Below are 14567 nucleotides of genomic sequence, written 5' to 3'. Positions count from 1 at the left end.
ATTTGTGTCCACACCATTCATTCTAAACACAAGAAGTCCACATCTCTGTCTTCATTTACAAACATACCCGGTTTCTCTTCTGGGGCTTTGGCTCAGTTACATTTGTCTCAGGATTTGTACCTTTAGTAAACATGGGCTATCTAAGGTGAATTTTCTGGGAAACTCACTCATGTGGAAAACACAGGACCTGATTTTCTAAAGGAGAAAAAGACACCACCCTCTCACAGTACCTCATTCAAGCAATATGTAAAAGGTGTGATATTTGGTGCTTTAAGGTCAGTGTCACATGATGATGCTGTTCACTCAGACCATGGTTGTCCTTCTATTAAAACTGTATTGATTTCTCTTCTAATGGTCTACAAAGGGTCAGAGTAAAGTTTATAGAAAGGAAAAAGCTATAATTTTACACTATATGGATCCAGTCCTTGTGTGAGTCCCTGCTATTATCAGTGTAGTATAAAATAGTATAAAAGTATAAAATAGAGTAATATTCAGAACTTCCTGTCTCTTTGTCTCTGTCTCAGTCTCTCTCTCTCTCTCTTACACACACACACACACACACACACATACTTGCTTTAATGTGTATGAATTCAACAACATTGTGAAGGCAGCCCGTATTACTGCAACTGAAAAGCTAACACCTTTGAGATTGAAAGAGATTAAAAATGTATGTCTGAGAGTGAAAAGGTGGACTTTCTGGTAAAAAGAGCTAAATAAAGTAAATATATAATGTGAAACAGCGTGAAGACACTAAAATGGTGTCAGAGTCAAAGGTGAGAGTAATTTCATCCCCTTTTCAAATGCTTTTAACAAAGAAAGGCAGGCAGATAGATAGACAGCGTGGTGTGAGGGTGTGTGTATTCATTCATGCATGCATGCACAAGTATACAGTATATCCGTGGAGGTGAGAAAACAAAAGGCAACCTGCTGCATTTAAAGATACTTTCAGGAGGGAGCGCACAGATCACCTGAGGCTCTTATCTCAGCAACACCTCTGGGCTCTGGGTGTGAGAGCTTTAATGTGCCTGCAGTCTCCATCCGGCTGCTGGATCAAGCTTTAAGAGACAGACACCTCAGGAGGGGGGGGGGGGGTATCCATATTCAAGGGTGTTTCTTTTTAATGGCTCAGGCTATTTTTCATCTATATTCTGTAGCATAAAAATTCCTGTGACTTGCACTTAGATCAGCTAAAACCCAGGCACCCAAAAATAATGATGTTGGACATTAATCACGGCTGAAGGGAGCTCCATTTCCTTTGACACGCAACAAGTACTGGCTTTTTGGAGCAGATTTGGGTTAAATGGCATTTTTAAAATGCTTTTCTTTGTTTATGTTTGGCCATGAATGTAATATTAGATGTTTGTTTGCTTTATACCCCTCCCGTCTGGTACTCGCACAAGGTTAAAACAAACATTAAGAACTGTTCTCTGACTGTATTTGGTCCAGAGGTGGTTTAGTTAACCTTTTCAGCAGAGACCAAGACCAACCACTGGTTGCCTAACATTTTACTGAAAGGGATCACAGAAGCAGTGCTTTTATGTTGTATGTAATTCAGTGCAAAGATATGATGGGTTGCTTTTAAGTCAAAGTCACAGAATATATAAAAAAAAAAAAACCTTATACATCAACAAACACTTCTCCAGTTTATCATCATATAAAACAGCAGTGACAGTTAAATGTGAAAAGCGATGTACTTGTTCCTCTGACTGCTCTCAGATCTCTGGGCTGATCATAAGAGCTGATGCTCTGATGCGAGAGTCTCTCTTCTCCCTGTTCTGTCTCAGCCTCCGGAGCACAGGAGCGCTGCTGCTCTCGCCTGCCCAGGGAGCATCTCCTGCTGCTGGGACACATTGTGCACCCGGCTGGGGGTCTGACCAAGAGATCACCACATCCTCCGGTTAGGCACAAATCCAAAAAACAAGAGCTGAAGCAAGGAGCTTAAAAAGTTGATGACAGTGACATAATAAAGTCCTGATGATAAATATTGCAGAAGCTAATGCGGCTCCACTGGGTTCAAACACAGTCTAAAAGGGGATTATTTAGGCCCTCAGTTTCCTAAAGTACAGCTATCTGTGAGGTTGACTCTCACATAATCATAAACCATATTTTAATAAGTCTAATTAAGCTTAAAAACAACAAGTAGCCTTTGAGATGTATGATTGACTAATTGATTTTTTGCTACAGCATACACAGGCCCTAAACAGCCACTTATACAGATACACATGACACTAGCCAAATACAATCACAAGAATAGAAATGTCAACCAAACAAAATCCAAAAGATAGCAATGAAAGACAAAGAGACACCACACTCTGCAGCATCACGATGACCACAGAGGGATGACAGGACAGCATACCCCGTGTTTGGGTTGAGGAGCTCGGGTCCTGGTTCTCCCCCATCACCTTCCTCCTCCTCTGGAGCACCATCAGCAGCTCTGGCTCCCCAACGTTTCGGCTGATTCTCCTCCTGGATGGCACTCTGCGGTGGTGCTGACGTTTCATGTTGTCCTGATTTGTTAGATGGTTAAAGATGTTTTAGTTTTCATTGTCAGTATAATGATAATACAAGGTACAGAGAAACCTGGATTTTAAATTATTACCAGCATCCCTTTCAACTCCAGAACAGCTGATTTTCTGTTTTCACTCCTCTGGTCCTGGAAGAGGATTTGGGATATGAAGAAAATGTCTTGTCAGAACAGTATCTCAGCTGGGTTATAATAAAAACAAAAAGCAAACAGAGGTATATAGATGACTGACCTTCCATGAGCTGTCATCCTCCTGTGAGCAGAGAAGGTGGACGGTACTTATCAGAGATTCTTATTTATTACTTCAGATTTTGTTGTTATGTACTTTAAGTTTTGTACTTTAAGTTCAACGTGTCGACAAAGTGCAGACACACACTAAGTCTTTGTAAATACAGTTTGTGTACCTGTACTCTCTTCATGGGCCTCAGGATGATGCCTTTCTTTATTCTGTCCATCATTTCATCCACAGCTTTCGCCTTTATGTCCAACAAGGGTGCTGGTTCTGAAAGATTAAAAATAAATTTACTCCACTCTATCACATTGTGGCTTATATACATAATAATCAAGGGAGACTCAACATTTCTCCTTCAAAGGTGGGAGAGGGAGACTCACTGTTTGGATCAACTTTACTGGCTCCATCTTTCCTCCTGCTCCTCAGGAAATCTTGAAAACTAGACACAGAGAGTGAAGTCACAGGCGTCAAACGATCATATTCAGTGGATCGGTGTTTTCATCTCACGATGTTTGATGTTAACCAAACCGACTTTGTTCTCCTGTGCTCTACTGTGGCTCCTAAATATGCATAAAGTCGTCATCTTTAAAACTTGTGCAACTAGGACTGTTGGCTGAAACTCCCTATCTGTTAAATGGCGGAGGAAGCTCTTAGTTAAACATACTTGACGACAGTAGTGGGAGGTGGAGGAGGAGGCGGTGGAGGAGGTGGTGGTGGTGGTGGTGGTGGTGGAGCTGGAGTGGATTCCACCCTTGGTTCATCAATTGTATCCTCCCTCTGTGTTTCTTGTAGCTGTTTCACTACAAAGGAAAACAGTAAAACTTTGCCTTAGATCATCAGTATCATAAACCAAGAGAGGATTAAATCAGGAAGAGCAACATCATATTGAAACAAATCAAATGAGACTAAGATGAACTTTGTAGCCGCAAGACAACTGAGAAAAGGGTTTTGCAGGAAGCACAGTGACTCAAAAATGTTTCTACTGTAACAGGCAGCGACAGGATGAATTGAAATAATCAGAAAAACCAAATCTGTGCAGTGAGATGGAGCTGAAGTGGGGTAAGCAAGTCGCAGCCACCACTCGTCATTAGGTCAAACATGCCTCTAAACATGCAGCAGCTCTTCTCAAGCTTCACCATCTTCCTATTTCTGCAATATTCTTCAAAATCACTGCCAACCTTGGCTTCAACATTCAGCCGTTCGACTCATGAAGCATGTTTTGCTAAGACGGATTTCTGAGGAGGGGCAGCTACCTTCTTCCTGCAGCTGCGTGACAGTGCTGTTGGCCTCACGCAGCTGAGTTTCCAAGGCCTTTCTCTCCTCCTCACTCTTCTCCAGCTGCTCTCTCAGCTTCTGCAGCTCAGAGAGGACGCTGCTCCCCTCCGCGGCGCTCTGACTCTGTGTTACCTGAACACAGACACGAGACAAACAGGGGTTTAAATGGAGAAAATAGACAACCATTTTCTCTCCAGCAACATGACACTCTGTTCCATCACATGCAAACACACCTTGTCCTGGTAGTAGCGCTGTATATCGCTCAGGGCTGTGCTGACACTTGCTATTTGTTCCAGCGCCTGCTGTAGCTGCAGGCCCATCTCTGAGCTCTGCACCGGCACCATGCTGTGCCCGTCGACTACCGTCTGCTGCACCAGCATCTGACAAGACAAACCAATTCTAGCTTCACCCTCTGACATCTTGAACACATCTTTACGATTATCAGCTTCTACGAAAATGGAGGAGAAATACATCAGTGACAGTGAACTGCAATTAGCGGCAAAATAAAGAGAGAGGCGACTGACTCGTTGTTCATTCTCTCGCCCCAGGAGGTTGTCACAATGCAGGGGAAATGTTTTCAAACCACTGTTCAACTGAACAATGACTTGGAAGCCTTGTTAGAATTACTCATCTGCTTCGCTGAAAGGTACTAACAATGAAAACAGGATGATTTAGCTGTGAGACAAAGCATCATTTTTCCTACATTATGATAAGTGGCTTGTAAGGAAAAAGTAAAAATGTCAGGCTTTGCCTTGATGCACTGGGAAAATTAGATTCTTTCTTCTGTGGTGTGACAATATGTACGCCAGTTATCGTTAATTATTGTGGTTCAGAGCTCATAAATGATCAGAGCGCTATAAACAAACGTTTTGTCACTCGTGATGTTTCATCCTATACATGGGTAAAATGTGGGTTCTGACCAAGATGAGAGCAGATAACTTTATTAATCTTAACATAGGGGAAGCAGTTTGTTTGACCATGCATTGTGACAAATAACAAAACTGACACAAGCGAGACAAGTCACAGGAGATAACAAGGACAGACACTGACACAACAGTGGCAACACAACAAACAGATATTGCAAGAGGACAGAGATTCAGCTCAGGAGTCAGCCACCAGATTTAAAAAAAAAGGTGTTTAATACAATCGATGAGGTCGTAAATAAAAAGCCGACCATGAGTGATGCAGTTGAAAATGTGACCAATAAAATAGTTGAAAAATATGAAAGAACACTTTGAGAAAATCAAGTATTTCTTTCTTATTCTTTCATATACTGTTTGCAGTCATTATTAGAGCAGTAGCTGGAAATACTGAACTCAGTTTTTTTTGATTGGCTCCCAAATTGCTGCAAAATTTTCTGATTATTTTTAATTTTCTGCACATTCAGCACATGTAACTGCTCAGCTGGAGTTCCTGTGGATTTTATCTGAATACCTGATGGTTTAAAATTTGTTTCAAATCAAAGCCATTTTAATGTTCCCAAGTAGATAATTCTTGTAATTTCATTGGCATATATATTTATAAAACAGGAACAGATTAATTTAAGGTAAGTTGCCTCCCAGAAATATAAGAATCACCATTAAAAACCAATCATGTGTGATCGGTGTGTAATTGTAGTCATTAAAACCCTTATTCTCAGAAACAATATGAAGGACATGACCTCGGTGTGCTCTGGGTTCATAAACCGTCACTCTGACAGGTTGTATGGAGGTTTTTTGGGAACAGGTCCTTCATCAGAGAATAGGAAGTGTGAAAAAACACGGTTTTCATTTCGGTATTTTTACTGTAAGGACAAACTGAAGCAGCAGCTTTGGTGAGCTCTCTATCAGAACAGGCAGCACGAGGCTCCGCGCTGCAAATTACACCGCTCTAATCTCTGGTGTCCCTTCAGCAGAGACCAATTTTCACACAGCAATTAGCACAATTATTTCATACACACAAACACACAGGCACGGCCGCACACAGCAACACAAAGAGACAAAGATACACACACACACACACAAAAAAACAAAAAAAAAACAAAAAAAAAACCTCCAAATTGTTTCCTGTTTGAGGCCCTGCATCATTATACCACCATGCATCACAGAGAAGAGGTGTGAATGGTTGGTGTTTTCAAAACACATGAAAACAGACAAATAGTAGTGCATACAAGAGGCATTCAGCTCAGGGGGGTCTTTTACCATGAATTGAGAGTAAAGGGGCTGAATTGTGTGAACAGTTGGGGGTCCTTTTCACAGGTAAGGACCCCTGCAAGGCAGCCCATTGTGCGCCTGTCCGGTAAATGGAGGACACTGTGCACAAAGGCGACAATTGCTATATGCTCGGCAAAACATAAAGGTGTCAGGCAAAGACAGGTTGTGCTTAAAGACCACTATTCTCCTTCGGCAGCAGTGATGACCACTAATTATGGGGAAGGGAGGGGCTAAATGGGAAGGGAAGGGAACAGAGAGACGTTTTTTGAAAGAAAAGGCCTTCATTATAGGAGCAGGTGGGGCAGCAAAAAACTGTGGTCTGTGTGTGTGAGTGTGTGTGTGTGTGTGTGTGTGTGTGTGTTTGGGTATGTGGATGTTAAGCGAACTGGTGTTTTTTCCTGCATGTGTACGAGTGTGTTTCTGCCTTTGTCTTGTTTGTGTGAATGCCTCGCCTCACACAGAGAGAGCCCGGGTTTGACCAAAGTGTCATCGGTGTGAAAACAGAGAATGGAGACCCCTTCTCCTGTCCCGCCACATCAGCTGCTCTCTGACAGAGGAAGTGTGTGCCCCCCCCCCCCCCCCCCCCCCCACCTTCCACCCTCACCACCACCTCCACCCACCCACTGCCAAGTGTCCGTCTGTTCGCCGTAGCTGCCCGAAGGTCAGCGCTAACACTCCTGCTCCCTTCCTGTGGCACGACCTGTCACCCTCAGTATATATAGGTGTGAATGTATGACAAAATGTTTCATGCCATGCTGGAAACACACACGCACACACAAGCGACGCACACACATGTGCATGCCACGCGCTCAGACCTGGTGGGCAAAGACTTCAGCGTGCTGCCGGAGGCCCTCCTCCAACTCCAGTCTCTGAGACATCTCTGTGAACTCCTCTGTGACAAGCTGGGAGACTGTGCAAACACACACACACACACACACACACACACACACACACACACACAGAAATAAAAAATAAAGTGGCATTTATGATCTTATTCACAGCATTCATGATGTTTTTGGTGCTGAAATGATCAGTTGCTTAATAGATTTGATAACTGATTGATCATGTTATGTCATTTGTGCAGTAAAGAGGCCACATCATTGGTCATATTATGAGGATTTGCTGTTTTTCTCTGTTAAATGCAAAACTCTGCATCAAAGTCTCACTTTACCCAAATTACAGTGACAATTACAACAATGATACTTAAAAGAATTGAGGCAAAACCCCAGAAAATACAACTAAATGTTTTTGTATGAATAGATATCACTAAACGTAAAAGACAATATATTTTTGTTGTTTTGTAATTTGGGTGAACTGACCCTTTAAGATTTTGACTTAGTGGACGAAATAAGAAATGGGAACAAGGAAAGATGCCACCTCGAGGTTGGGAACTTGTGAAGGGGATTTTTTCTATATTAAATGATTCATAATAACAACAGTAATTTGTTACAGCACCGGTGTGATGAGGACTTACCTCGTTTGAGTTTATTCATGGTCTTGCTCTGTTTGTTCATTTTCCTCAGTATGGCCTCTTTCTCCTCAACCTCCAGAGCTAGCTGCGATAAAATGTCTGTGATAAGGCACATTGGTATACACACACACACACACACACACACACACACACACACACAGTGATGTACCTGCCCTCTGAGTTGGTCCTGCTGTTTGGTCAGATGCTCTACTTCTTGTTCCAGCTGCAGCTTCTCGGCCAGCAGACCGTCCACTGACGCCTGCAGCTCTGACACACAGACAGGAAGAAGCTTGTGACGAGTTATAGATCTCAGCACCGATCACCGAATTCCAATAAATAATCAAAACACAACTCATCTAAATCTGGGAAACCCGAAATGATCCTTATTCCAGTGCAGCTGTGATGATGATGATGATGATCTGATTATGGATGATCAAGGTCCATCTTTATTCATAATATATTTATAATAACATTCCCTTCATAAACCTTGGGTGAAAGTCATAGTTACAGTCATACAGCAGTGGGTTGTATCTTCATGATCACACGGACGTCTGCTCTCTTCCAACACAGATGAAATGTTTTTACGATGCTTTTTAATTAACCCTAAAGTTTGCATGGGAAAAATCCTGAAGTACAGGTAGGGCTCAGAGTAACACTAAACTATGTCAGCCTGATTATAAATACATGAATTTAGTCCTTCAGCTAATTGGCAGAACTGGTAATGTTTAATATATCATGATGGTTATTATGGGACATCAGGTACAACAGCAGCTAAAGTGCCTCTTATTTTGAAGGTTATTATTACTACTTATATTCCTAGTTCTATATCCTGTCATTGCTCGTGTTCAATAGTTTCCAGTTCAGTTAACCAGTTTTTATAATCCAGGTTATGTTTTAATTTTGAAACAAGTGAATTTACATCATGAGTAGTTTTGGCCAACCTGCGATCTTGGCCTGGCTCTCCAGCAGCAGCGTCTCCTCACCGCCTCTGTCCTCACCAAGATCCACCACATCACCATTCACTGTGGGGTCAGTCTCTGGGTCAAAGGTCAAATCAGCCAGGTTTTCAGGCAGCTCGGCGATGAGCGGCATCAGCATCTGGCTCCTCCTCTTCAAGGCTTTGTTCTCCTTGGTCACCTAGGCAACAGAGGAGGTGATGGTGAGAGTGGAGGTCCATGCTGTTGGTGTTATTTTATTTTATAAGTATAAAAATGACAGACAGAGGTAAGGTGAGGACAGGGGATATCACCTGATCTACAGTATGCAAAGCTACTTTACACAAGAGCTCCGTAAGATTGGAGGACTGGTTAGGGAAGAAAAAAAGGTGGAAATAGGGGAGGAAAGCACAGGAAAGGAGACAGAAAAGGAAAAGATCTAAAAGAAGTATAGGAAACAAGAATGACTTAGGACAGACATAAACATAAACAGACAAGGAAAGGAAAGAAAAGGAAAAGAAAGGAAAGGAAAGGAAAGGAAAGGAAAGGAAAGGAAAGGCTTACCTTGACAGCCAGCACTTCAGCGCTCTCCCTACAGGATCGTTCAATCTGGAACTGGAGCTCCAATACATTGATCTCTTTCAGGAGCTGATTGGAGACTGGAGACGAAGGTTGTTAGTCATGGTTCTCTCAGAGAAGTGTAAAGGAGAGGAGGGATTTGAATTTGAAATTGCACAGAATCATCTTAAAACGTATTTGTTTTATCTTCCTTTCTCCTTTTCATCTTTCTACTGACAAGTTTCTACTGCAGATTGTCCATAGGTGTGAATTTTAATCTGAGTCTACATGATGGTGTGACTGAAGAAGGTGAACAGAATGAAAGCAGGCTCTGAATCTCACCTTCCTCCAGCTCAGACAGTCTCTGATTGGCTTCATCTCTCTGCTTTTCCAGGAACTCATACTAACATTCAACCAAAGACGAAGAAACACAGGAGACAAGGATCAATTCATACCAACAACCTGGTGTGTTTGATTTTACTCACATTTTATTCTATTCTATTTTATTATTATTTTATCATTTCTTTCTTTTTCCTTCTTCTGTTTTTCCTTTAAAGTGTAACTTGAGACAGGAAATGTTATGGCTTTTGTGTTGAAGTCAGAGAAATAACAGTCCGTCTACTAGAGCAGGATATTTAGTGTTTCCTCCCATGCTGATTGTCTCTAATGCAATTACAAAGTGGCACTAATTAACAAATAATTTACTCCCTGTCATCATCAGTGCTACCTGAACGTCTCCTTCATCTTCAGAAGACAAACCGCTCTCTCCATCAGACTCTGTGGGAAACAGAAAATCATTTTATCTCGTCAACAGAAAACAGGGGGGTGGTAAACGAAAATCCTCACACCCTGTCAGCGTGACTGCAAGAGGAACTTCAGGCCATCTGAAGGAGGTCAGCCAGAGGTATACAGGAAGTGAAATTGCAGACGGATCACGAATAAACCTTTCACTTTCAGTGGATTCAGACTTAAAGCAATTATTTGGCATTTTAGGAAACACAATAAATTACTTTCTTGCCAAAAGTGGGAGATTGAAAAGTAGGATTTTGTAGGAATGAACGGAACAAACAAGATATAAGATGTTGATTAATGACCTTTAGAGCTCCTAGTTGGTGGATTTTATAACTTAAACCAGAGCCAGACTAGCTGGTTACCCCTGTGTCCACTCTTTGTATTAAGCTAAACAATGCAACTCAACCTGGTTGGAGATTCAGCTTTGTTAAGATAGCAGCAATAAACATAGCATTTTTCACATATGCAGTACTGAAGCCCAAGACCTGTAAACCCACTTTGATGCATTGAGTTCCCCTTTAAATCAAACAGATTAAAATGTGTGTTCAAACAATCTAATTAAGACTGAATGTTCAACATTTACATAGAATTATTTATTTAGAATTATAAATCTGCTTTTAAAATTGAACAACTGCTCAAAATAAAGCATTTATTGTGAATGAAAGGAATATCGACCTTGATCATTCAAGAAACATGAAGCTGTAAACACAAGTGTTGAGCTAAAAACCCCTTTAATGTTTTACTTTGGTCACAGTAGCTCACCACCAGTAAAAAACACGACTTATTCAGATACTGCAAAGTCTTTTTGAAACTGCAGTAGCCATCATGTGACTAAAATAAGTAACGCAGCCACAGTGTATCAAGTCTTACCTGCAGCTGCACTCTCCTCATCTTGGACCCACATCCTGCCGTCTGCGTGCTTTTCAAGTTTTTATCTCCTCAGTAAACTAAACTAAGATGCACATTCCAGCACAAACAAAACCCTGCTTTCTCTCTGAGCAGCACTCGCCTAACTATGAAGGAAGCAAGTGAGAATTTCTGCTTAAACCCTCCCCCACTGCAACGATTTCAAAAAAAGGAACTTTTTCCTTATGGTCAAAGGGCCGTCTTAATCATCATCATCCAGTGTGGATTTACAGCTACATGAGAGAGTTTTTATGCTTTTTTTTTTTTGCAGCCTTTTTGCTCTTGATGTTACAAGTAAATTAGAGGAAGTGTGTGAACTTTTCCCCCCTTTGCATATACAGTGAAAAGGGGAAAATGTAGCCTCTGTCTATTCATGTGGTCTCTGAGGGACGACACTGTCTCCCTGCCACAAGATCAATGTCACTCAAGCAGCCACGGCCCGGCAAAGCTGCTTTTATTCCTCTATTAGCATGTGTGCTTAGAGTTCACGACCTCTGAAACATCACACACCTGCCATGGGAACCAAATTCTGGGTGATTTCTAGAAGCACACTGAGAACTTGTAGGTTAACCTAAGCTTATTTAACTTTGATTTCACTTCCCTGGAGCTCCAGGCCTGTGGGGTTCGGTGTGTCAGGGTAAAAAAGAAGATAAAGAAGGATGATGTTGGTGTTATTCTGTATTTTTATGACTATCAACCGATCCAATGACTGTCACTCCATCCCTCAATACTCTCTTCTTTCCCTACCCTGTGTGTGGGACACATTTCCTAGCCCACAGCTGGGCTTTTGTAGTTTTTAGCAATCATTACACAAACAGGAATAAATTGTGCATTTACTGGGGACTACTTGCAACTGTGGATGAATACACATTTGGGCTCTAGTGTTTACATTAGCAGAACAGTGTATGTATTACGAAATCAAAATAAACAGCGCCCGTGATTGCAATTAAGGAAAATGTAATGCTGACTAGGCTATATTCAAGGACAATGTTTTTTTTAATCTTTTGTCTGTGTTCATCTCGAGTGAATAAAGCCTTTTCTTTCGGTGGATAGAGGCTGCACAAGCACAGAAACCCCACATGTTGTTAGTTGGCATTTAAAGACAGGGACAACAACCTGAGACCTCGATGGGATAAATTAAATCTTTCTAGATAATTTCAAGCGTTTGAAAAGTTTGTTCCAAGCAGAGGATTTAATGTAGTTAAGCCCTACTTTAAAATATAGGCGCCACTATGGTTGCAATTAACACTTATCACTGTTATCATGAATGAAACAGAGTCAAACAATGCTGGCTTGTGAAATAACTTCACAAACATTATTTTAATGTCCACAAACATTACAAAAATGTCCACATGGTGCTTTAGGGTTATCTTTAAAACTCAGAAATGACTTTCAAACATTTCGCGCTGAAACATGCCAGTGTTTGATGGCGGCCTTGGAAAAGTGCTTTTTAAATTCCAAAAGATATTGGCTGCAAGATTTCTTTATTTCCAAAACAAACATGGGACAATGAACATGTCTAATGATTCCTGGTGAAATCATCAAAAAGCCTCATTGAAAATTTGACGCTCTTAAATCCCCCTCAATGCACAAGCGGATGGCCTGTTCGGCCGAACGATGAAAAGCTGCTGTGAGTCATGGCGGTGACGTCCTTGTGATTTAATGAGTCTTTTCTCTCAGTGTGTTGCTCTCTTTACAGGCACCACCTGAGCACCAAAGCCTCCTCCAGCCTGTCACCCTGACCTTTACTAATGATTCTTCACCATGTTAATAAAGGTGAAATTGTCACTTAACATTAGTCGTTGTCTGGTGTTTCTTGCAGTGGGCGACATTGTCAGAAAACTTGGTCCTCATTAGAACTGCGTCTTTAAATTCTGGTTAAATAGAGACACATTAGAAAGGCAGTAGTTTTTTTTTTTCGTTTTTTTTTTTTGTCAATCAAAAAGACTAAACAAAGCTGAGTTTTGGTTTCAGTGGGCCTTTGACCTTTTTAACACTCCTTTTGTTTCATTTGAAGATTGAATTACTCTGTGATGACTTTATTTTGACAGCTCTTGTATTAATCAAAAACACACACGTTTCATAATTAATATACCCACAATATTATCTTATAATACAGACATTATTCGCATCTTTTTAGCATTTAGAAGCAGTAGATAAGCATTTAATAAATATTTTATAACACCCAAAAGAGTAGCAGATAAAGCATTTATTAATGTATTAACAACTGTATCTGCCCCTGTGGGCTTCCATCACTGGAGGCTGATATATATGAATGGATGATGCTTGACAATGTAGTAAAGCAGATGTAATAATGTTTATATGTTTTCATGGGGAAAGTTATATTTGCTGATGTTACATTATACAGTAAGTTAATAAACATTTTAAATGCCCTTATATGGGCTCCCAACAATATTAGTGTGTTATAAACCATTTATAAACCTTCAAGTTTATGCACACTGCACTGTAATTACCACGCCACAGCTTCCAGTATTTTTGTAGCTTCTTTATTATATTTAAATGTGATCCCTTAACAACCCTACCACAATTTAATTCCTGACTGTGAAATTGAAAATAAAAATATCTGAATGTTGAGGAAATAAACTCTAGATCCTGGTGCTTCTATTGCCCTGGTTGTCAGTAGCCTGTGAGTTACACCTGAAAGCAGCCTATATTAAAATCTTTAAATATTAACTTTTTCGTTCGTTCATTACTGAATTCTGCACTTCTGCACTCTGTCATGGATTGAAAGCTAAGCACTGTATTGTAATAAAGTAGAATAATACGCCACAGTCATGGTTTCATATGATAGAAATAATAACATTTACTCTATATGCTACATGTGCTGCAGCATGTAGAAGACATGTCTGATGAGGAAAAGCTGTTTTTATTTTTATTTTTTTAGGCTGCAACTGGAGCCATAAGGTTGAGGGTCTTCAAAATAAAAGTCTCAGCCAACAGGAAGTCAGTGGTTAACGCAGGAAAAACATGTTAACAGGATGCCTGCAGCGTTTGTTGCTCAGAGGTGGATTGATTGAGCAAGTCAAAAAGCTGTTGTCAGAAGTGGGATTCGAACCCACGCCTCCAGAGGAGACTGCGACCTGAACGCAGCGCCTTAGACCGCTCGGCCATCCTGACGTTGTGGCGTCATGACGTCACATACCACTATAAAGAGTGATGTGTAAACCAGGCCTGTGAGCTATGAAGACATGTTTTTTTATCTGTTGATATTATCACCGTTCAAAGAAAAACTACTGGAGTATTTTTGAAAAGGACTTAGCTGCTTCACACTATAACATTTTCATGTGATAGTCAACAAACCTGCTCTCGTCTCTCCATGTTTCTGTCAGCGTCGAGCTCCTTCAACTGTTTCCTGTCACATCCTGCACAAAATTCAACTTTATCTTCATTTTTTTTTTTTAACATGTGCAAGCTTCCTTAAAACCCCCACATCCGGTTTCATTTACGGTTCCCCTTAAACCATGTCAGGAAAAATCTTCTTACCACAAACTGTTCATCGGTTTGCTTCTGCAGCTCAGTGAAACACAGGAGGTCAAAGAAATTGAAATTGTAATATTTACTCTGCAGCTAAAGTTGTGTGTTAGGAATCTGAGATGGATGATAAAATATTTGTCATTACTTTTACTGTTAGTAAGCATTTTTTTTAGAGTTATTTATTCAC

At 40.8% G+C, this 14567-nt stretch overlaps 1 protein-coding gene and 1 non-coding gene across 2 annotated transcripts; both read right to left on the bottom strand.

Moving 5' to 3' along the window:
* Positions 1-841: 841 nt before the first annotated feature.
* shtn2 (shootin 2) lies at positions 842-11027 on the bottom strand. Its single transcript, XM_071459372.1, has 17 exons — positions 10850-11027; positions 9915-9964; positions 9530-9590; positions 9194-9288; positions 8636-8831; positions 7864-7961; positions 7698-7779; positions 7039-7133; positions 4265-4411; positions 4010-4163; positions 3421-3556; positions 3137-3195; positions 2929-3026; positions 2757-2777; positions 2600-2653; positions 2357-2507; positions 842-1870 (listed from the first exon to the last, which is right to left on the bottom strand). The coding sequence occupies exons 1-17, from the start codon at positions 10881-10883 to the stop codon at positions 1713-1715; spliced, it is 1689 nt and encodes a 562-aa protein (XP_071315473.1). The 5' UTR covers positions 10884-11027; the 3' UTR covers positions 842-1712.
* Positions 11028-13940: 2913 nt separating this feature from the next.
* Positions 13941-14023, bottom strand: trnal-cag (transfer RNA leucine (anticodon CAG)). Its single transcript has one exon. It is a non-coding gene; the product is annotated as a tRNA-Leu (tRNA).
* Positions 14024-14567: the final 544 nt, after the last annotated feature.

Source organism: Trachinotus anak, unplaced genomic scaffold, assembly GCF_046630095.1.
Source record: "Trachinotus anak isolate AG129_WGS33_773 ecotype Australia unplaced genomic scaffold, CSIRO_AGI_Tana_v1 ptg000023l, whole genome shotgun sequence".
Lineage (NCBI taxonomy): Eukaryota > Metazoa > Chordata > Actinopteri > Carangiformes > Carangidae > Trachinotus > Trachinotus anak.
This window is presented reverse-complemented; position numbering and strand designations above follow the sequence as displayed.

What these genes read in the sequence shown, in the direction of transcription:
- shtn2 (XM_071459372.1), bottom strand. Translation starts at nt 10,883, where the DNA reads ATGTGGGTCCAAGATGAGGAGAGTGCAGCTGCAG. An exon ending in CATGAATAAACTCAAACGAG is followed by an intron (nt 7,134 to 7,697) that starts GTAAGTCCTCAT and finishes GTGTTTGCACAG; the next exon opens with TCTCCCAGCTTGTCACAGAG. An exon ending in CTCCTCAACCCAAACACGGG is followed by an intron (nt 1,871 to 2,356) that starts GTATGCTGTCCT and finishes TCTCTTGGTCAG; the next exon opens with ACCCCCAGCCGGGTGCACAA.